Source organism: Pelodiscus sinensis, chromosome 1, assembly GCF_052426305.1.
Source record: "Pelodiscus sinensis isolate ZL-2025 chromosome 1, ASM5242630v1, whole genome shotgun sequence".
Lineage (NCBI taxonomy): Eukaryota > Metazoa > Chordata > Testudines > Trionychidae > Pelodiscus > Pelodiscus sinensis.
Window position 1 is genome coordinate 107378883 of NC_143052.1, and position 24587 is coordinate 107403469.

Sequence of the window (24587 nt, forward strand, 5' to 3'; positions counted from 1 at the left end):
CTGCATTCTTCCAAGTGTAGAAAATGAAAAAAAAAACAACAGTTCTACTACTGTTAACTCCTTTCACTTTCAGTGTCCTTGTACTCAACACTTGGGTTTCAAACACAGCTAGGGATGTGAAAGATTAAGCAAAATGCAGGACAATGTAGCACTTTAAAGACTAACAAGATGGTTTATTAGATGATGAGCTTTCGTGGGCCAGACCCACTTCCTCAGATCAAATAGTGGAAGAAAGGTTGTGACTACTTTCTTCCACTATTTGATCTGAGGAAGTGGGTCTGGCCCACGAAAGCTCATCATCTAATAAACCATCTTGTTAGTCTTTAAAGTGCTACATTGTCCTGCATTTTGCTTCAGCTACCCCAGACTAACACGACTACATTTCTATCACTACACAAAGATTAAGCAGTGAGCCTTGCCCTTAATGGGTGAAGCTTACCGGTGACAGGGTAAGGGATAGGGGCTGGAGCTGGGGGCTGAAGCAGCAGAGCCACAGCAGGCCCAGCTCAGGCATGCAGCAGGGGTGCTCCAGCCTGGCCAAAGAAGATGGAATAGCGGTTTGCTTCAGACCCTCCCCCCCCCCCATTTAACTAATTACATGGGATTTTACACCCCTACACTACACAGGAAGCTTTTTCTAAGAACTATTTCTCAGTCTGATCAGGATAACTTAGGAGCGGCCTCTAGTTTGATAACTTGCCTTAAAGAAAATGATACGCCACCCGTAAGCAGGTAGCATGCCTTGAAATAATAGTACGTTTAAAAAAAAAACAAAACCTATTAGCAGGGCTTCACTCAAACAGTCATTTGTTGCAACGGCTTTGAGCCAACCCCGGGTTGTGGTTTTTAAACCCTTGCACCCAGGGGCCATGTACCACCACAGAGTCACATACCTGCAGGGGATCTTCAACGTCCCCACGTGAGAGCAGAGCGACGCGGGGGGGGGGGGGGGGGCAGATGTTGCGTTAGGGGGAGGCGCCTGGCCAGCGCCGAGCTTCCTCCTACACCCCCTTCCCAACGGCGCGCGCGGCCGCAGCAGCAGGAAGGTCAAGCCCAGGCTCGAGCGGGGGCCTAGCGATGGGCCCGACGCGGCAGGCGGGGGGCAGCAGCGCAGTCACCTTCAGCGGGCGCCGGCCACTTCCCGCCCCCCGCCGAAAGGGGAACAGCCCTGCCGGGGCCGGGCGCTCCCCTGGGGGCGGGGCCGGGCGCCCCCGCAGGCTGGCGGGGCCCACGCGAGGCCAGCCCCCCCCCCATTCACTCTCTGCTGCCCTTCCCCGCGCAGGGGCCGGGCCCGCTCACCTGCGTCCCCACCACCACGATCTGCGGCAGCTGGATGATGTCGGCGCCCACGGCGTTGAAGACGTCCTGCAGCTTGTTGATTACCGGGATCAGCGCCTCCATGGCGGCGGGGCGCGCGGCGGCGGCGATGAATGGAGCCCGCGGCCAACGGCTCTATCGCCTCCTGCTCCCCCCTCCCTCGGCCGCTCTCCACCACGGGCGCCGGCCCCGCGCCCAGCTCGGCCTCAGCAGGCTGTGTGCGCGCGCGCACCGCCCGCCCTCCGCGGCCGCCGCAAAGCCCGTCGGGAGTTGTAGTGCCCCGCGCCTGGCAGCGGCGCCCCCGCGTGGTTCCCAGCGGCAGCGCCGGGCGGAGCAGAGGCGAGCGCCCCTCTTCGGGAGCGGGAAAGAAATGTTACCCCCGCCGCCACCCGCCTGCAGCTCTCTGCCCGGCCTCCCGCCATAGACCGCCAATCAGCAAACAGCTTCTGTGCTACAGCGCTGCGGGCGCTGCTGCGGATGGGCCCGGTCCAGGTTGCAGCACGAACAGCCGCAAAAGCAGGTGTATAGGCAGAAAGTGCTACTCAGCGCCTGTACTGTAACCATTGGTATTAATAGGACAGGATTCAGGACAATGTAGCACTTTAAAGACTAACAAGATGGTTTATTAGATGATGAGCTTTCATGGGCCAGACCCACTTCCTCAGATCAAAAAATAGGACAGGGGCACTGGAACGAAGTCGCTGGAAATCCCACGACTAACCCAACCTCTGATCCTGCTCCAGCCGTGCAGTAGGTCTCTGGTGCCATGGGTTACCCCTGGGCCCCAGGGGCCTGGCTTACCTCAAAATTAAAGATTACTTTTTGTTTAAAAATTATGCCTAAAAGATTACAAAACCACCAGGAATTAATCCAACCCCAATATGCAACTCTCTACCCTACAGTTTCTGCAGCACGTTTCTTCTCTCTGTAGCAAAGCATGTCCTTATCCTTTTCCACAATACAAATCTTCAGGAATGGAAAGGAAAAAAAAATATACTACTCAAGATACCTCCTACCCCAAAAAAGTTTCTCAAACTACTGCAAGACTACAACTGTGCACAACTGCAAGTTTTCTTCTGGTTGTAGGAGTTATTTTCAGTAGTCACTGAAAGAAAGTGGCACATTAGACTAACACACAACTCAGAGACTAATGAACCCCAATCAGCACAGACAGTACAATAGAGAAATATGTACACAATGTCTCTGAAATGAACGTCTAGGAGAAAATCTGGTTGTAAAAACATAAGTGCATGTCTATGCTATAATTTCCATTGTTTCCACAGATGCAGCTGCACCTGTTGCACATAGACTTCAGCGGTGTATAGCGCTCTATTAATACAAGTAACGAAAAATGATTACATCAGCATTACCACTGAAGCAACTTGTCTGAGAGCAAGTTGTTGCACTGGAAAAAGGACATTGACCTTGCAAGTCGTCCAAGGAAGAAAAAGAGGGTAGTGAGAGGGATATGAAAGAACCATAAATGGACTAACAGAATAAACATTAATTTTTGTAACTGTCACATTCAGATCCTGATCCAAAATTTCACCAAACCAGAAGTAAAGCTGAGGAAGTGTTCCAGCTCAGATCCATTGTACCAGGACTCATGAGGGCAACTGCTTGTCATCTTCTCTGCATCATTCTTATTCCCAGTCAATAGGATGTATTTTCCAGCTGCATTTGGATTTACTATCCTTTTATGTTTTTACAAGTGAGGCATCTATTATAGCAACATTATAACTACTGGAATTATTTCACAATAAAAGTTTAAGGCAAAAATGAACTAATTTTAAACTAACATTCATGGAAGAGAAAGTTAAAGCCAATGCAACTTAAGTGCAGAAAATTGTACTTGAATGACTGTACTCCGTAAGGAAAAGTCCAAAAAAGTCCAAGTTGAATATATTATTTCCAGTAATGATACAGTAATCTGCTGTGATTGTCCTCTAGTGGCATCCATTAACTTTTGGAGCACAAACTCAAATATTCCTGCCAGGAAAGAACACTGAAATACTGAACCTGTGAATACAGGTCTGGCTGTGGCACACCACACAGATTCATTCCTACAGCAGCCTCAGCTCAATGCTTCACACAATTCTTGGCCACTCTCCTGTTTTTTCTTTACTGGCTGAGTGGCTGACATTCCCAGTAAAGAGAAACCACATGGAACCCACCTTCCCGTTAAGCAAGAAGATAGAAAGTTTTGCATTCCAATCAGCACCCTGAATAGAAGACCCCTTTGCTACAAAAGAATGGAGGCTGCTGCCATCTGAAACATATTCTCTATGGGCATGCATAAACATGGTTCTTTCAAAAAAAAAATACACCCTTTCCTATACTCATTTTTGGAGGAGTACAGGATCTTTTGAAAAAGGTTTCCACCCCCACCCTGAAAGATTCAGGTATACATAGCAGTTTCACTTTTGAAATACCCTTTTTCAAAAGAATGCTGTGATGTAATTATGCAAATGAAGCACAGGATATTTAGATTCCCACTTCATTTGCACTTTCAATCTGCCTAATCTACATCCCTCTTTTGAAAGAGGGATGTAGTTAAGACACCCTGTGGTTGCGTCTAGATTGGCATGATTTTGCGCAAATACTTTTAACGGAAAAGTTTTTCTGTTAAAAGTATTTGCGCAAGAGAGCGTTTATACTGGATTGTGCCTTTGCGCAAAAGATTTGCTTTTGTGCAAAAGCATCCATGCCAGTGTAGACGCTCTCTTGTGCAAGAAAACTCCGATGGCCATTTTAGCCATTGAGCTTTCTTGCGCAAGAAATCAACTTGGCTGTCTACACTGGCCCTCTTGCGCAAGAGGGCTTATCCCTGAGTGGGAGCATTGGAGTATTTGCGCAAGAACCACTAATTTTGAACAGTACAAAGTCAGTATTCTTGTGCAAATACTCGCGGCCAGTGTAGACAGGCGGCAAGATTTTGCCAGTCTGGACGCATCCATTGTGTCTGTCTGTCTGCCATTGTGTCTGTCTCTTTTCTTCTATTAGTTGCATTTCTGACACTTAGTGGCTTGTGAAGATCACTGACAAGGCAGATACAGACTGTTGCAGGAGTGGGCAATAACTTTTGACCAGGAGCCACTTCAAAAATTTCTGAAATTTTTGAAGTGGCCCAGAGCTGCCCTGGAAGGGGCAGGGCCTCAGACAGACAGAGTGGGGCCCCGGCACTTCTATCCTTCCCCACCCACTTACCCTGATTGCCTCCCTATAGAACTGCCAGCTGTTAACAGCTGGTGGTTCCCCCTTGGTACCCCTGCTCCTGGCCGTGGGAGGAGTCTTCACATGCTCCTCCTGATGCCCCCAGCTCAATCAGGGCCTGGGAAGGGGGAGCATATGAAGTCTCTCATTCCCTGCCCCAGCCCTGCAAGGGAGCACCCTGCTTAGAGCCAATCACCAGCTGAGCAGCAGTTGATTTAAGTGCTGAGCCCCTTTCAGGGCAGGAGGAAACTTCACACTCTCCTTCCACCCCTAAGCCTTGATTGTTCTCAGCAGGTGGAGCGCATGAAGTCTCCTCCTGCCCTGCCAGAGTGGAGGCAGAAGGGAAGAGAAGATCTTTTGGGAACTAAAAAGACACTGGAGACATCTAACCGGAGAGGAAAATTAGGAAGGGGAGGAAAAATGAATGTAGATGGAACATGTACAGGAGGGATTAGTCAATTCAACAAAAAGAGAAAGGAAAAGGCAAACAAGGTCACAAATGTTTATGTCACTATATTTTATTTTTGTGTCAAAGAACTGGGAGTGGGAAAAGAATTTTGTTTTGAGACATTGAAACTCTTGGTGACTCATGAGACACAGCACTTACCTCAGTCCAGTTACAGCAGAGTCCACAAGAAAATCTCAATTTGCTCTAGCTGTCTAAAATATAGATGTCATGGTCACATGCCCCCATGCTTTATGAAAACTGGTTTATAAATATGAATATGCATAACATGAACATGTGTTATGCAAAAGAGATCATGTAGCATATTTTCAAAATTGCAGTCTGCTGAGTCTGTATATCGTATTTTTGTGCGTGTATCATTCTTGTATGCGAAGCTGGAAGTCTGAAGTGTGAATCTGGTTTTAACTGTAAATGTGCTAATGAGGTCCATTAGTGATATTTCAGGTACTTAATGGCTCAGTATTCAAACCGTGACCCATAATTATTTCTTGTAAGCCCAAACACGAGGCTGATCCTAGAAAGACATGTAATCATGTCACCTCATACTGTGTAAACAATTGTCACTGATAAAAAAGGCTGACCTTATGAGCTTTCTCTGTGTAAGTTTTACACAGAGTAAGATTAAATTATTTTAGCTTTTGGTTCCTTTGTGGGGTTGGTTTCCTGGGTGCTACCAGCAGCGTTATAGCTGAGTCCTCACAAAGCTGAGCAGGTTCAGCATCTGTGGTGTTTTGAAGGGTGATTGTAACCCCCAACTCTATGCCTTGGCTGGGGGGAATCAGAGCTTCTGGCCCAGAGGGACAGGGTTGTGAGGATCCCCAGAAGGCAGGCACCAGTGGCTTGATCAGCACATTGGAGGTCAAGCTGTAATACAACCCATCACAATTAAAATTAGGTATGAACAGATTGCGCCCACGAAAGCTCATGATACCATCTACATGTTGTGTTAGTCTGTAAGGTGCTACTAGACTATTTGTTGTTTTTTACTTGTTTATTATTAGCTAATTGAAATTAATATAATGGCAATTGCCATATTGGATCAGACCCAGGGTTATCTAGTTCAGTATCTTGTCTTCAACAGTGGTACCACCAGATGCTTCAAGTGAAGAACAAAAACAAAAGCCAAACCCCAATAACTCACCTTCCCCAAAACAACTAAACAAACAGATATTAGATCATTTATCCACTACATTTGGTCTCATACTGATATCTAATAATTGCAGTTTGGCTTAAGCTCTGAAGCAGAAGGTTTAACATTCTTTCCAACATTTTATCATACTTAATTATAAACTGGATGTTCTTGTTTTCCATATAAATGTCCAATCTTTGTTTTAATCTTGCCAAGTTCTGGTCTTTAATGATTTCCTGTAACAGTGCATTCGACAGTCAAATTGCACATTGTGTGAAGAAGTATTTCCTTTTATCAGCTTTGAATTTGCTACCTTTTAATTTCATTGAATGTTCCTTTGCTTTCTTGCTCGGAGACAGGAAGAACATAAATTTCCAAATTATCTTCTCTAGATCATTTATTATTCCATATATTTCTATCTCGTGACCACTTACTCATCTCCTTTCTAAAGTAAACAGCCTTTTCAGTCTCTCTCTTCTATACAATTTTTTCCCATGACCTTGATCATTTGTGTCACCTTTTTTGAACTCCTTGAATTATGCATCATCCTTTCTGAGAGTGCGCTCTGTATTTCTCTCAGTTTTCTGGAGGCTACATCATTAATTTATATAATGGCATGATATTTTTCTTCTCTATCCTCTTCCTTATGGTTTTTGACTGAAGTTGCACATGGAGCAAGAGTCTGAATTGAACCACTTACAAAGGCAGCCATTCCCCTCCTTTCTTTAGCACAGGGGTCTCAAACTCATGGCCTGTGGGCCATCTACAGGCCAGAGCAGTGGTCCCCAACGTTTTGGGGCTGCCGGGTGCCTGGGGGCGGGGCCGCTCACACGCTGCGCGTATGGGGGCGGGGCCGCTCACAGGCCACGTGACTGGGGGCGGGGCCAAGCATGCGCCGCACACCTGAGGTCGGCACCGGCATGTGCCGTGATCCCGGGAAGGGGCTGCCCAGGTTCTGTGTGGCCGGGTCCGGGTCCGGCAAGGGCACACGCGGCGCCCCCGGGGGCGGGGCCAGGGCCAGGGCCAGCAAGGGCATGCACGGCGCCCCGGGGGTCAGGGTTGGCACCGGCATGCGTGGTGCACCCAGGGCCAGGGCCGGCCAGGGCCGGCCCCGGGGGTGGGGCCAGCCCGGATTGCTCTGCGGGCACCATGGCGCCCGTGGGCACTGGGTTGGGGACCACGGGGCCAGAGCCTATTTGCAATCCAGTGTGGGTCACATGTGTAAACCTGTCCCCCAACCCACATCATTTCCCATCACCTTCTCCCATCCTCTTCCCTTCATGGCACCCCGTCCTCCAATTAATGCTGTCACCACTGTGGGGAGTGGAAGGGGGCACAACTGCTATTGCTGTACCCCACCAGGCCTCTGGGAACATGGTGCCATGTGGGGCAGTGGTAAAGAGGGGTGGGGCTTGGGAGACAGGCTTGAACACGCCTTGCAGCCCATTGGGTCAGATTGTGAATATGCACTAGGGATGTTAAATATTGGTTAATTGAATATGGTTTTCCTGGGTCTGTCTTGAAGTAGATGGTTTCTGGGTATTCGTTTGGCTCTTTATAAACCTCAATTACCCACCCGGAGAAATAAAAAAACAAATTGAAAGAGCCAAACGAATACCCAGAAACCATGTACTTTAAGACAGACCCAGGAAAACCAACAATGGAATACCACTTGTCGTCACCTATGGCCCCCAACTTAAACCCGTCCAACGCATTATCAATAAACTACAACCTATACTGGAACAGGATACTACACTCCGAGAGGCTCTGGGAGACAGACCCATAGTCTCCTATAGACAACCACCTAACCTCAGGATGATTCTTACCAACAACCACAGGACATATCACACTAATACTAGCCCTGGAACTTTCCATTGCAACAAACCCCAGTGCCAGCTTTGTCCACATATTTACTCTGCTGATACCATTATTGGACCTAACCATGCCAGTTACAAGATCAAGAACACATATTTCTGTTCATCCAGAAATATAATTTATGCCATCATGTGCCTAAAGTGTCCGTCTGCTATGTACATTGGACAAACGTCTCAGACTTCACCAAAGAATCAATGCACACAAAACAAACATAAGACTCTCTCACAGAGAGAAAACTGTTACCTGCCATTTCAGCCAGACTGATCCTTCCCTTAATGACCTTAAAACATGCATATTGCTTCAAAGAGACTTTCACTCCAGACTTCAACGAGAAGCTTCAGAATTGTCATTCATGCTTAAATTTGACACTTTATGTATGGGTTTAAACAAAGACTCTAATTATCTCACCCATTACAAAGATAGCTTCCCCAATTATCACCCGTAATGTCATTACCTCACAGAAACTTCCCCTATTATCACCCCTATGTCACTACGTCACAGAAACTTACCTTCCCCCCTCATCCCTACTCTGTTCTAAAATTTGATCTGTCAATTTCACGTGCGTTCACTTTTTTTTTTGATTGTATCACTTTGGTATATATTGTTGTGTTGATTTTCTTCCACATATTGATCTGAGGAAGTGGGTCTGGCCCACGAAAGCTCATCACCTAATAAACCATCTTGTTAGTCTTTAAAGAGCTACATAGTCCTGTCTTTTGTTCTTACTGTTGATTGGTACTCTTTTCTTATGCTTGTATATTTATACCTGCCTCTAGAATTTCCACTACATGCATCTGACGAAGTGGGTCTTTGCCCACGAACGCTTATGCTCCAATAAATCTGTTAGTCTATAAGGTGCCACAGGACTCCTTGTTGCTTTTGCAGGTACCCATTAACTTCCCTAACTCCTGCATCCCACACACCAACTCACCGCCCTAAGCCCCTCACCCCAACTTTGACTTACACCCCCCACACTCCCAGCCCTCTTCCCTGACCCCCCACGTCTCCAGGCCCCTGCCTTGACTCCTGCACCTCTCCTCTTCCCTTAGCCCTCCCACATCCTGACATTGAAACTTCCTGCCTTGCGCCCCCCACACTCATAAGAATGGCCGTACTGGGTCAGACCAAAGGTCCATCTAGCCCAGTATCCTGTCTGCCGACAGTGGCCAGCACCAGGTGCCCCAGAGGGGATGGACCGAAGACAATGATCAAGCAATTTGTCTCATACCATCCATCTCCAGCTTCTGACAAACAGAGGCCAGGGACACCATTTCTATCCCCTGGCATGAATCTGCTTCTGTCTACAGGAAGATTGGAAGGTGATGTGTAAGATGATGCAAATGAGTATAAACTGGTGCAACTTGAACACCAAAATGAAGAAAAAAGAGAGATAACAGTAAAAACTGACAAAATAGCATAGGCCATAGGTACTGGTACTAGGATATGTGTGGGTAATAATTTTTGATGGGGGGGCCACTACAAGATTTTGGAAAGTGGTCAAAGAACACACTTTTCTATGGAGAAGGTGCAGGGTCTGGGACAGCAGTTACATAAGAACAGCCATACTGGGTCAGACCAAAGGTCCAGCTAGCCCAGTATCCTGTCTGCCGACAGTGGCCAGCACCAGGTGCCCCAGAGAGGGTGGACTGAAGACAATGATCAAGCGATTTCTCTCCTGCCATCCCTCTCCAGCCTCTGACAGACAGAGGCCAAGGACACCATTTTATCCCCTGGCTAATAGCCTTTTATGGACCTAACCTCCATGAAATTATCTAGCTTCTCTTTAAACTCTGTTATAGTTCTAGCCTTCACCGCCTCCTTTGGCAAGGAGTTCCACAGGTTGACTACGTGCTGTGTGAAGAAGAACTTTCTTTTATTAGTTTTAAAAACTCCACCCCACATTTCCACTTTCTTGACACTACAGTACAATTACACAACAGACATTTCCACCACCTGATACCAGAAACCTACCAACCATTGCACTTACCTACATGCCTCTAGCTTCCATCCAAGACACATTTCCCAATCAATTGTCTACAGCCAGGCCCTAAGATACAACCACATTTGCTCCAATCCCAGAGAAACATCTACAGGATCTATATAGAGCATTCTTAAAACTAAAAGACCCACCCAAGGAAGTGAAAAACCAGACAAGCACCCAAATTTCAGCTTTTTCAAGATAGGTCCAAACAAAGGAAACAACAGAACACCTAAGGCCTCCAATTTAAACCCCTCCAGCGCATCATCAACAATCTACAACCTATTTTGGAAAATGACCCCTCACTCTCACAGGCCTTGGAGGACAGGCCGATCCTTGCCTACAGACAACTCTCTAATCTCAAACAAATTTTTTCTAGCAACCACGCAGCACAACTCCAGAACACCCATCCAGGAACCCACCCCTGCAATCAAGTACAGTGCCAACTCTGTCCACACATCTATACCAGAGACATTATCACAGGACATAACCACATGAACCACCACATCAGAGGCTCATGTAACTGTAGATCCACCAATGTGATCTATGCCATCAAGTGTCAGCAAGGGCCCTCTACCATGTATATTGGCCAAACTGGACAGTCTCTATGACAAAGGATTAGTGGACACAAAAAGGCAACACACAAACATGTGGTGGAACATTTTAACGTGCTCAGGCACTCATTAATGGACCTCAAAAGTTACCATATTATTACAAGCCAATTTCAAAAACCAGCTTGAAAGGGAAGTTGCAGAACTTAATTTCATTTACAAACTTGATACTTGCAATAGAGGATTAAACAAACACCTTAACTGGATTACCGGCTACATTCTACATCCTAAGGACTTCAAAAGCCAAGCACAGGGTACTTAAGAGTACTTAAAACCCACTCTATCAGCTTCATTTAGCATGAACACTTTAATAGAAGGAAAAAATGGGGGGCGGGAAAAATGGTCTTTCCCTCCCAATCCCCTCTCTTTCTCTGCTGTTTATTTGCAACCTGGATCACTTAACTCCATTCATCTGAAGAAGTGTACATTTTTGTTAGTCTCTAAGATGCTGTAGGACTATTTGTTAAGTTTTTACAGGTACTGTTGTAATCACAACCACCTCTCCTCCCCCCCAAGCTTTCTCTGGCAAGGTGTGGGGGGCTCTGCTTTGTGCCCTTGGAAAGGGCAGAGTTGCGTGAGCCAACCGTTAGTGCCCTTTGGCCTGCAGCACTGGTCCTCTCGCCTGCCCTCAGAGCATCACTGTGGCAATGATTTAAAGGGCCCAGAGCTCCCTGCTGCTGCCAGACTTGCGATATGACAGTACCCCTAAGACATTTCAGTTAGTTTCACTCTTGGACCGAAAAAAGATGAGCCATCAAAAATAGGATGAATCTGGAACAGGGCTGCTTCTCAATAAACCTTACATAAGAGAGACCAAATGGAGAAATTTGGGAGTCCTGCTGTGTTTTGGCACAGCTAAATCAATGCTTAAGATTTGAAAACTCGAAGAAAATGTTATTGGAAACCAAACTGACCCTTTTTGTTAAAACAGGGCAAATGATAAGAGTTTATAGGGATGAAAAAACACACTTGATGGAATTCCCATTTGAAAATATTTACTAAAAATTAAATGGAAAAACAAATTTTTATTTTGGATTTCTTAAAAAGGATTCAGTCCATGAAAACACTATTTTTGAAAAATACAATCTATTAAATAAGCATGTACATTTTCCTTTTATTGTCCATTAGGTATACCCTGTAATTAGATAATCAAGTAAATACACGTTTGATGTAAGATTATTAGACTTGATGGAAACTAAGGAACAATTGTTTAGATTGTTGCCACGAAATGCATTGTGTATGTACCTGTAATTGAATCGCCCAACCAACAGGACTGGAGTTTTAGAACTGTAGAAGATGATGCACACTAACTTCCATCCATAGGCCAATAGCAAATCCACAGACCTAGTTTATTTTTAGTCAGAGGAAAAGGCCCATGATGGAGATAGTCCCAGAAAGCAAGCTGGCAAGTAACAGCTTTAAGAATGGATCCAGGGAGCAATCCAGTATCTTTGGATTCACAAACTGGGTGAAATACTTAGTGACTAGACAGAGATCCCTAGAGCTATTCTAGGGAACCGAGACATTTATGTAAAACTAGCAGATTACAACTCTTCTATCAGTTAGGATTTACAAACTTTGACCCACCTGAAGATGTATCGTACCTGCTTTAATCTCTCAATAATGCATTTTTTAACCGAATGAACCTTTAGTTAGCTAGATAAATTGGCTGTCTTTGTGCGAGACCCAGATTATCCATTGACCTGGGATAAGCACCCAACTCTTTAGGATTGGAAGTAACCTAATGTGATTTTTGGTTTTAATACCCTTTCATCACAAAGTCTCTCTTGTCTAGGTGGTAAAGAGGGGCTGGAGAACCTAAGGGAACTATTTTCAGCTCCATGGTAAGATTAATAGTGATCCATGGTTGCACATTTGTTACTGGCTTGGTGAAATCGTTATAAAATATACCACTTGTGTGGGGTGACTACCTTGTTTTCTGGCAGTTTGACCCCAAATTGGCATGCTCAGGTGTAAGCCATACCAGACAACATGACAATCTCGTACTGAATCTCAAGGCACCCTTCTGTTATCCCTTTGCCAAGATGAAAATTGTCTGCTTAATCCTTTTTCTTTTATGCCACCCAGAAGTTTTCAATCTTAGTAGTGTTCTCACCCAATGACTACTTAGCTTCTTTAGTAGCCTCTTTTGAGGGATCTTGTTAAAGATCTGCTATTTTACTGACACACAATTGAATTAAGGAGGCAAACTTTTCCTTTGCAGAAAAGTTCACCATAAACACCTCCTTTAAAGCTTTAGAAGGTAGCAGAGTTTTTTCTGTACAGACTAACAACAAATGGTCTGGTAGCACTTTATAGTTCTGCTGGAACCCTGAATTGTAGCCAATACTCATAGAAGGAATGTGTTGAATATCTTAATATGTACTTCAGTGTGTTCGTTGTGAAAACTGTCAAGCTGCCAAGAATCCCAAAAATGAAGACAACGGTCATCCATGTCTATTATTCCAAGCCATGGTCACGTATTTTTAAAGCTGCCCTATCTGACACAATCACAACATTCAGCAATAGAAAAGCCACCTGACTCAAGTTCGAAAAGTAAACCGCATGCTCAGCAGAGGGAGCCTAAAGCCCTTGAACAGGGATCCAAGGGCTTAGACAGAACTATGAAAGACCTAAGAAAGCTAAGCCATTGGGCAGCTCAATAGCAGATGGAAATTCAGTTCAACAAATCCTGATTAGCTAAGTTTGGGACTGTTGGGAATGCTGAGTGGGGGCTGAGGGGAGCTGCAGGAACTAGATTGAAACTAGGCATGTTAAATATCAGTTAATTGTATAGTCGATTAACCTCATGAATTCTTATCAGTTAGTCGACTAGTCTCTGGGGTGGGGCTGGAAACCAGTGTGCTCCAGCCCCACTCCCGAGGAGCCCCCTGAATCAGAGGCAGCAGTGTGGGGTGCCAGGTGGGAGCTGGTCCACAAAGGGAGCCAGTTAAAAAAACAGCTCCCCTCATAGACCAGCTGCCTGTCTCCACGCGCTGCTGCCTCTGATACAGAGGCAGCAGCACAGGGTGGCAGTAGCCCCTGTCCAGGAGAGGAGCTGAGCTCCTGGACCCAGCCTGAGCCAGAACTGAACCAGGCTGCCTGCCCATCTTGCTCCTAATACACTTTAAATGCAGAGCCACAGTGGGGGTAAGTACCAGACAGCGTGAGCCACAACTGAACTGGGCTGCTGGCAAGCCTGCTAAAAACGTTACTGGCAGGTGGGGGGAGGGAGAAATGCGTGTAGTCTATAGCATTAATCTATAAGATTTTGCTTATCGGTTAATCGACTACACTATTACATCCCTAGTTGAAACTATGGGCTTGAGGTTGCTAGCTGCTGCTGCTTCTCTTTTCCCTATCACTCAGGTCTCCTTTAGGACAGCTCAACAGCAATCAGAAGCTCTGCTGATCTTAGAATCATAGAATAATAGGACTGGAAGGGACCTCAAGAGGTCATCGAGTCCAGCCCCTGCCCTCAAGGCAGGACCAAGCTCCGTCTACACCATCCCTGACAGATGTCTATCTAACCTGTTCTTAAATATCTCCAGAGAGGGAGATTCCACCACCTCCCTTGGCAATTTATTCCAATATTTGACCACCCTGACAGTTAGGAATTTTTTCTTGCTCCAGAATTGAGCACAGTGAGGGTGGAGGAAAAAAAAGAATGAGACCTCCAAGTAGCTTGACTTGAAAGTTGGATGAACAGCACACTGAAGACGGGGAGAGAGGAAGTTTTTCCTAGTTCTTGTTCTCTGGTTCTCTTGAGTTTTAGTGACTATTGTAGGGTTTCCAACTGCCATGATTGTCCTGGAATCTTTAGGCATTGAAGATTATCATGTGATAGAACCTCCAGGAATATGTCCAACCAAAACTCGTAAGCCTGACATGGGTTTCTGTTATTTTTTTTCCCTTCACATGGTGGGAAATTGTGATAGACTAGACACTTCTCAGAGTCGTTCAGTGATCAAACCCCACCTGTTCATATGTCTATTAAGAATACTATGTACAGTTGAGTGATTAATTCACAAACCCTCTATCTTCTAGACATAAATCAAGCACTAATTGCCTGGAGCTGGAAAGAAATTTCCTCCATGTTATTGCAAAGTTGTTCATTATGGGGCAATCAAACACTGGAGTACTATGTCCAGTTCTGGGTGCCACACTTTAGGAAATATTTGGACCAAATAAAAGAGTGCAGAGCAGATCAACAAAAATGCTAAAGGTTTAGAAAAACCTCACCTCTGGGGAAAGGTTAAAAAGGTTTAAAAAAACTCGACACATTTAGTCTTGAGAGAGAAGACTGAAGCATTACCTGATAATTCTTCAAATATGTTAAGAATACTAAAGATGATGAGTATAAATTATTTTGATATCTCGTAATTTGCACAGGCCAAGTATGTAGAAAAGTATTCCTGTTAATGGGAAAAACATGATAGTTTAACACAGTCATACGAGTTTTATTTTTATTAGATACAGCTTGAAAACTATTTTAGTCCAAATAATTTTAACCTTTGCCAGTAAATTAGCTCTTCATGTTTATATGTACATAGGCTGTTCTTTTGGTGATAATCTACTGATACCAATTTATATCCAACTGGAGTGTCTCTTGCAGTGGTCTCATGCAGGAAACCTCTCCCTGGTTTAGAGAGACTACATGGAATTCTGTAGAATTCCATTTAAAAATATTTTGGGAATTTTTACTACAATTCCATAAAGAAGAATCTGACTTCAGTGTCAAGGTAATTTCTGACCTGACAAGCTAGTGCTTAGGTAGGCAATATTGTCTAGAGGAATTACATTTCAATGGTTAAACATATTAAGTCAATGACTGTCTTTTATTCTTTCCCACCACCCTATCAAAGGACATCCATGATGCAATATGTTTCATAGTAATACATAGTAGCTTCACAATATCAAACAGAATTTGTTTGCACCATTTCCTAAATCAAAATAAGCCCCTGATTTAAAATAAAGTAAGTATCCACACAACCTTTTGCACTGGTTTAAGATCACAGTTAAAATTAAGCCATTACAACTTTGTGTTCGCATGCCTTATTTTCAAGTGTCCTCCATATGCTCAATGTTGTATTGTACATCATATATCAGAACAGCAATGAATCATGGAGAGATTATCAACAGTACTTATTTAATGATGTTTTTATTTTATGGCATACAAACTAAGTATTGAACAAGAATTAAAGTGCTTAATTTTACAATATGCCAACTCCCATCTTTATGACCAAATGTACATATGTTACACAAAATATATACAATATCTGCAAATATTTTACATTCATATATTTCTTGACCAGAAAAATTACCGCTTATTTGCACAACTCAAATTTTGCCTCTTTTCTGAAATTTTGCAATTCAGTGTTAAGTCAGAGCAAATTTATACCTAATTTATTAGGATTTTTTTAAAGCAAAATAAAATTCATTTTTTTCCAAATTAAACTGCAAACAGTATTTTCATAATTGAGAGATTCTAATGCATGGCATGTATGTCTGACATGACACACTGGGGCTGATGCAACTCCCAAAAAAATAAACAGTTCAAATTTCCATTAGCTTAATTGGAGATATCTTACTGTATGTAAAATACTACTCTTCAATTGCAAATGATTATTCATATATAACAAACTTGCCCTCTTTCCTCTAAGCATTATGGCACCTCTGTGTAAAAGATGCTTTGACACCGTTTCCTCCCCTTTCTTAAATATTCCACCATAAATAGTTAATGAATCCACAAGAATAAACTATAAATTGAACTAGGTTAGTATCACACATTGATAGAAACAACATGTTTTATTCATGGACATCCTTTGCTTCACTATTTAGACAAGAAAAAACAATCTACGTTTATTTGAAGGGATGGTGATGACAAGGCCATGAATAAATCTGTGCATAATTTAATAAAGAGACAGTACAAAAAAATGACTGACTATTTAGCTGTATATTTAGACTGAATTTCAGCTTATAAATCAGTTGGAAACAGGCAATTAAAGTAGGTCTACTTACGCATTGATTTTTATCCCATTAAAGTATATAAAACTGTGTCAAAAGATTACTTATATTTTTAATTCACAGTGTAATTTTGATTGTAAAATGCAGTCTGAAACAGATTGGTCTATTATAATTGTCTTAAAAAGATACATTTATTAAGCCTTCCCATTGTTTTATAAAAAGGAGAGAGACAGGACTAAGAAGAAATCTGATTGGCAAATGTAAATTTCCATCCAAAGAATATATTTCACTATAGTCCAATGGCTCAGAACTGCATGGGTAAATTAGCTCTCTCTTATCAATATGGCCAAGAAGTAGATGACAGCACTATAAAACAGCTCTTTATAGTTCATTGTAAGCCTACAAACACAGTTAGAGCCATATATACCTCATCTATTTTTTCGAGCATTAGTAGATTCTTCTCATACAATTGTTATTTGTCCACTCCCATACTTTATCTGGATAATCTATTTGAAAGCAAATGATTTGTTCTCAAGGACTTCCATCTCCTTATTCTCACTTATACCATTGTTAGTAGTTTTGGGAGTTGCAACACTGATAGGATTTTGAACTCAATTTTGAGCTGGATCTTGTCCTGTGATTCCAGGTGAATGACAATAGCTGTAGCATGCCTGAAGATGGAGTGACCCTAGTTCCCATAAGCATGCCTTCAGATAATATATGCAACATCTAGAGCAAGTGTAAAATCTCACAGCTGTTTAGGCTCCACTGGAGCTATGCCAGTTTACACAGCTGCGCCTATATACTTTTCATGGATGGGTCTCAATTGTTTATATATTTAATGTTTTTAAAACTTCCTTTAAGAAAACAGATCTTCTTAGAACTGGTTTAAAAAATGAGAAGACAACTTTTTTTTTAATTTCCTCTAATTTCAAGGGGGAAACAGAAGCTTGGTCAACTACAGACCTAGTAAAAATGAAGAAAGATTTCATAAAAAACTTCTTGAATTTTTCTGCATCTTTTCAAGATTCAGAGTTTTGACCACTCTACTTAGAACCTATTTGAATCTTTGTCAGTAACCTCTTCTAAAGCCTATACATATTTGGGGTATTTGTTTTGTATTCAATCTCTGCCTCAATTTACTCCCTATATTAAATGGAAGAATCAATACACTTCTAACCCCACAAGGGTATTATGAGGTTTATTAAACAGTAGTAAAGAGTTTTGAGAGCCTCTTTGTAAAAAGCTGTAATTGTGTGTGCATGCACATTGCATTTTAAATATTTTAACATTCCACTCCTAAAGGAAGAGAATGTTTTCAGTGCTTGTTTTTTTGGGGAAAAAATCCTTTTGAATTGGGGTATTTAAACACAAAAAATAGTCCTATCAAAGTCAATAGAGTTGAAGCTGCAAGATGTTACAGCAGGGATGGGGAACCTTTTTTGGGAAAGTGAGAAACCACTGCCCTCCCACCCTCAACCAGCATGGGCTCCCCAATGATGGGGGGAGGGGGAACCCTGAACCTCAGGGACTAGATCAAGACAAGCTGGGGGCCACATCTGGCCCCCAGACCTCTGGTTCCCCACCCCTGTGCTACAGGCTTTAACTGCCCTTACTCATTCAAGTGTAATTATTGAAGCCATAATGGAACATACAGGAACAGTAGTGTAGAAATGTTGAAGACATATTAAAAATAATGCATAGGGTTACCAAATGAAATTATGTGCTTGCAGATAAGAAAAATCTGTTGAAAGTTATTTTGTACATTTTATCATTATTTGACGAATATATGCAACTAAAGCTTTTTGACTAGCCATCATTTTGGTAGAATATAAGGGGGGAAAGTTAAATCTGACTAACGCAGTAAGTAGTCAAATATTTGATAAGCTCTAAATTGCACAAATATATTCTCTATCACATAAAACATTTTAAAATGACAAATTTCAAAAATAGGGGTGGCAAAGCTAAAATAATGTAGCCATTCACATTAATTATAAAAGAATGCCCATTTGTTACTTACACATATGGTAGCATCTCTTCATGCAACTAAAGTTAACATTAATAAAGGTTTTCTTTAGGGAATTTGGTTTTAAAAAACCTCACTTTGGGATGACATTTGGACCACAATATAAGTTGTCAGGTTGGAAACATTTTTTCTTTGTACATCAGATGTCCTAACACCATGGGAATTAAAGCATAAGAGTTACTACTTTTATTTTGTCTCTTTGCAGACAAATTAAACAGGAGCTTTTGCATGTGATTATGTGGATTAGCCTTTGAGGTATTGAGTAAAATACTTTGAGTCACCACTTGCTCCAGAAAAGCAACCTCTGTCCTTTACTGTATTTTGTTTTTAGAACGGTGGGCAAGTGTTTATACTCATAGAACACACACAATCAAATAATTCTTGCTTTTTAGAGTCTCCCATTACATGTTCATTGAGAAAGGAATAGGTTTTGAGCAAACTTATGGTAATAAAGTGAAATAAATTACTTGAGTCAAAAACTTAATTACTGATTCACACAAACTTTAATGGCTCAGAATGAGCTCCCATGGAACAGGAATGAGAAAAAGAGACCAGCTACTTGAACACCAGATTTCTGATTTTGGCCTATTCCCTAATCCATAGTCTGATTTTGGAAGTAGTAATTTAGGGCATAGACTTTCAGAGGTGCTGACTACTTGCCACAGCTCCAACTAAAGAAATTGTAGATACTCAGGCTCTCTTGAGAGTATCAGACACAAATCTCTGCTTCTCAATTTTCCCTGTCTGGGAAAAAGGGAAAAATATCTGGCTACTTATATGCCTCATAAAGAAGACCAAGTTGATGTTTGGGATATGTTTTGAAAAAATGGAGCACTTTATTAGTGCTATATATTATCATCATCCATCCAGATAATCCCTTCCAGTGGGAGGGGAGCAAAAGAGAATAAAAGAGGTTTTCCTTATAGGATTCCTTTTCTACTGTGTGGGTAAGGGAGCTGTCCAGTCACGCAACAGGCCCTGAAACCTCCAACCATAAAGAATCTACATCATTTCCTGAGAATGGGCAATGATATCCCCCTCAAGATGCACTGAGAACCAGGTCCCCAGAACCAACAGTTCCCTTGGGAACTCCTTTTGAAGGTGGATCTCCATGGAGGAGAATTGACATGGAACGATAAAATACGGACTCCAGGTAGTTCTTTCTGGTCAGAGCTCAGCCTAGGTGTTTCCATGCCCCGATCCTGGATGGTTCTGTGTCCCCTCGGAACATGTAGAAAAAAAAGCAGCAACGCTACTGCAGAGAAAGCCAAGTCACCCAGCACTTTGGCTATGTCTACGCTGTTTTTTTTTTTTTTTTTTTTTGCAGAAGAGGATATGCAAGTGGTGCCCTATTTGCATATCTTCTTCCGATTCTTTTCGCGGCAGAGATTTTGCCGCTAAAAAGCCCTGTGCAGATGGGGCCATTTGTCAAGAAAAAACTGTTTTTCGCAAGATCCCTTATTCCTCAAATATCAAGGTTTACAGGATCTTGAGAAAAAGGTGTTTTTTTTTCCCGACAAATGGCCCCGTCTACCTGTGGTTTTTCAGAGGCTCCCCAATGATGGTACATTAGAGACTCCATTTAAAAATGTAGTGAACAGGATTACATGCAGAACAGCCTGGACCAAGACCAAGGGGCAAATTACAATGCCATAATCCTGGACAATTTTATGAGGCCAGATTCTGATTCACATGGATAGAAATCTGCACTAATTCCACTAAAGTCAGAGCATTACACCAGACTGCCAGTAGTACAACTGAGAGGAGAATCTGGGCCACTGACTTCAAAGAACTTGCATAGGAGGTATGTTAGTACACTATTTGTTGTGACTGTCTTTTGTTTACCCTGTTCACCCTGGGTATTAGGCAATACAAACAGAACTAAATGACATTAGGTAAATTACTGTAGAAGTACAAGTGACTGAAGTATAATCTTTCACCCTCAATGCTAAAAAAAGTAATGTCTGTCTTAAAATGACCATGAAATTTTGGGATAAAATAAATCTGAACTCAAATTACTCATTTTTATCTAACTGTAAAAAATGGACGCACTCAAAACTCTGGCTTTATCTCACAGAGTTTTAAAGAAGACTATCTACATTTTGTGACTTGGGATCATCTCAATTGCTATATTAAAGAAAATTCAAAAGAAGTCTTATTTTCTAAGTCATGAATTGATTAACTTGCTCCATTCAAGAGCCACTCATTGTATATGCACTATCATGTCATATAGTCCATCCAGAATAATAGAGTGGAATTCTCTTATAGCAGAGTCATTTGCATCTATATAAAAGACTATTAGAAATGAAGATTCATCATAGGCCCAATAGTCAAAGCCTCTCACAGGCAAGTCTTTACTTCCAAGAGCAGTCCTACTGAACTCAACAAGAATCAAGACTACTCATGCAAGTCAAGATTTTTCATCAGCGTGCATGCAAGGAAGTTTGACATACAGTATGATGCGTAATAATCCTAGCAGACGGTTTTTAGTTCTTACCAGTTGATGCAATGTGTATTTGTGAAAGTTAAAACATATTAAACATGTCCAAGTGTTTCAATGACCATATAGGCAAAAATTATGAGATCCCAGAAGTTCATTTAAGACCAAGATGCTAATTGCTAAAGCACATATTGTATTTTAAAAAGGTAGCACAGTACCTTCAGAAAGGTAACAGGCACAGAACAAAATTATTTAAAAAAAAAAAACTATTCTTTTTTAAAAAACACAGCTGGAACTGACAAATCCATTACATGCCACTTAAATTACTATTTTAAAAAATTCTTAATGCACAAAATTAGCAAGATCAGTAGGGGAAAGCTAGTTAAACAAATCACTAAATAGTGACATCAATTTAGAACCCTTTGTTTAATTTGCAAGAGAAAACATGCTTTATTTTAAATAAATTATAGACTAATAAGAACCTTTTGTCACGAAGTCAAAGCAAAATCAAGTACAATTTTTTCTAATACTGTACATATATTGTACTTATTTTTCATATTTAGCAATTAATTTCCAAACTGAAAATGAAATTGTTTTCCTGAAACAGACTTTAAAAGCCAAAACTGTAAAATCAATTTGCATTAAAAAAGTGAATATAACATATGTACAGCATTGTGTAAGTAGTTCTATAAACTTAGATACAATAAATCAAATTGTCCCTGTATATTTCTCTACAGATCTATTTTGGTGATGCAGAGGTATATCTTTTTTACTGCTAAAGACCTAACATGTAAAGGATGCATTAACTATCCACATTCTTTATTAAAGTTTTGCCCAATAGCAAGTGAATCATACAATGCAATTTATTTTGAGACAAACAATAAGTACACTAACGTTAATAGGGTTTTGTTCTTTTAATGGCATTTTATGTTTTTTCTTAAAAAAAAAATCATCGGTGAAATGGGTCTGTACATTGACTTTATTGACAGAACATAAATATAAGAAAGTGATCTCTAAATAGATCAGTATCTTTTCAACATAAAGTGCTAAGAGATGCATGTAGTAATTAGGAGAATTTGCTTCTTTTGCTTGTACAAAGAAAAATTAACCAAGAATCTGACTGGATTTTTTTTTAAAACAGATCATGGTCTTGAGCTTCAGCATTCAGATTTTTTAGATGATTCAGGCTGCTCCTCTAAACTTGTCGGCAATTCATTGTGACATTCTGGTGTCTCACCTTTGACAGCTAAATGGATGACTTTCAACCATTTCTGTTTCAGTTCCTCACTGTCTGCTGCAAAGCTGTGCACAGATTTGGACTGAGTCAGTTTAAAGCTATGCGGGAGGTCAGCACTTCTTGGAGTGTCATCTACTGCATAGCCCAGTAGTGGAATTGTAGCCAAAGCTTTAACATCCTAGGAAAAAGAAAAAAAAAAAAAAACCAGTAACAACCTGCTTTGGTACACAATACAGGCTGAAAACAACTCCTTGACTGTCTCCAGGCCTGAAGAAGAACTCTGTACAGGCAGTCCCCAACTTACGCGGATCCGACTTATGTCGGATCCGCAGTTACGAACAGGGCGAGAAAAGCTGCTCTGTGTCTTCCTGGTCTGCAGACCAGGAAGACGCGGAGCAAAGCCGCGGAGGGGCTCCGGCAGCGAAGCAGCCCAGGCGCGTCTGGGCTGCCCCCCTGCCGGCTTCCTCCTGGTCTGCGGGGGGGCGGAGCGCAGCAAGTATGCCCCCCGCCAGCAGACTAGGCTTTTCTCCGGATGCCTGTGGCAGAGCAGCTGGGGCGCTGCCGGTTGGTCCCGCAGCGCCGCTCTGGGCGCTACTGGACCAACCCGGCAGCACCCCAGCTGCTCTGCCCCAGGCGTCCTGATTCAGCCGCTGCTGGTCAGTTTCAGCAGCGGCTGAATCAGGACGCCTGGGGCAGAGCAGCTGGGGTGCTGCCGGGTTGGTCCAGTAGCGCCAAGGAGCGGCGCTACTGGACCAACCCAGCAGCACCCCAGCTGCTCTGCCCCAGGCGTCCTGATTCAGCCGCTGCTGAAACTGACCAGCGGCTGACTACAGGAAGCCCGATGCAGAGTTGCTCTGCCCCGGGCTTCCTGGAATCAGCCGCTGATCAGTTTCAGCAGCAGCTGACTTGGGGACGCTTGGGGTTTGTAAGTTGATTCTGTATGTAAGTCGGAACTGGAGATCAGTTTCAGCAGCGGCTGAATCTGGACGCCAGTTCCGACTTACATACAGATTCAACTTAAGAACAAACCTACAGTCCCTATCTTGTACGTAACCCGGGGACTGCCTGTATAAGCTAAAACTTTTGTCTCTCTCACCAACAAAAGTTGGACTAATAAAAAGATACTAATTTACTCATTTTGTGTCTCTAATAGCCTGGGAATTACATGATTATAACACCACTATGTATACAGATTTTTCCTTAATCTCACATTACATGTCTTTCCACAGATGCTACAATGGGGCAGAGGGTAGTGGAGGGTGAAGGATTTCCTATGTTTTTTCTCCATTTCCTCTCTACATACCTGTGGAGCACCATACATGTACAGCACAAGAGCTTCATGTTTAGGAATAACACACCAAGCTTTCTGCCAAGGCTTTGATTTTTCCATATATTGAAGAAAGCTGCAAATGACACTGTTTCCAGAGACTTCAGCTGATTCTATCTGTGGGGAACAATACAACGATGTCAGAAGGAAAATTTTTAAGAAAAATTAGAGTTTTCATGATATTGAGAAGACTGAAGCAGACAAATTAAATTTAACACCATTTATAACAATCCATGGAAGCTTCTCAGAGGGATGTTTTAAAAGTTTAAAACCTCCACAAATGTCTGCTGAAGATCATGGAAGTTTGCCTGATTGAAGACTGCATAAAAGCCTCAGGACTGAGTGCATGAAAAATAAAAACGTATCTCATATATTCATATATATATTTCAGCCTCTGCCCCTTAGTTATGCCCAATCTGCCTTGCTTTCTCCAAAAAATTTCAAGTGTAGGTGGCAGACTCAATCTTAACCTACCTTCACCAATGTGTAGTTGCTGAGTTATTTAATATTTAAATAATCTCTTATTTCTAGCATGCCTACCATGAAGCATCCAAATCGTACCAGCAACCCACCACAATTACTCTTCTATTTTAGCATCCTATGAAAGCATCCAACAGAAATGCATTTTCATGATCATATTGAAATGAAACCATACCCCTGCATAAACCCATAAGAAATCAGTAAATACATTAATGGGAGAAGACTGACAATTAAGACCTATTACTTGGACTCAAGGCATCTTGGGAATCTGTAGAGGGAGAACATGCACAATTGTGTAGTGTTAAGATTTTATTTGCATGAATTTGGGACTAATGCATTTCTCACAAATAGCAATTTAATAAAAACTGTCTTGACCACATAGTATATATTTGAGAGAGTTTATCCATCTGTCTGTCTGTTCAAGGGTTTGATTGTGCCAGGAACATGGGATGTGCCTGGAATGGGATTGCTTCTCTCAAAACCAAACAGAAAAGAGACAGAATCACTAGGCAGGTGAAAGG

At 42.2% G+C, this 24587-nt stretch overlaps 2 protein-coding genes across 12 annotated transcripts in view; both read right to left on the bottom strand.

Moving 5' to 3' along the window:
- Window positions 1-1547, bottom strand: part of DNM1L (dynamin 1L) — a 66667-nt gene extending 65120 nt beyond the window's left edge. Inside the window, exon 1 of one of the 4 annotated variants that reach the window (XM_075940303.2) lies at window positions 1300-1547. In XM_075940303.2, coding sequence (XP_075796418.1) covers window positions 1300-1401 — 102 coding nt within the window. In that variant the 5' untranslated portion in view covers window positions 1402-1547. The remainder of the gene's footprint in view (window positions 1-1299) is intronic. The other 3 variants (XM_075940313.2, XM_075940307.2, XM_075940315.2) reach the window with 3 other exon arrangements.
- A 14172-nt stretch (window positions 1548-15719) lies between these two features.
- FGD4 (FYVE, RhoGEF and PH domain containing 4) overlaps window positions 15720-24587 on the bottom strand; it is a 180247-nt gene continuing 171379 nt past the window's right edge. For all 8 annotated transcript variants that reach the window (XM_006114387.5, XM_075940356.2, XM_075940334.2 and 5 more), the window contains exons 16-17: window positions 23563-23703; window positions 15720-22437 (exon numbers count right to left, since the gene is read on the bottom strand). In XM_006114387.5, the coding sequence (XP_006114449.3) occupies window positions 22180-22437; window positions 23563-23703 (399 nt within the window). In that variant the 3' untranslated portion in view covers window positions 15720-22179. The remainder of the gene's footprint in view (window positions 22438-23562; window positions 23704-24587) is intronic.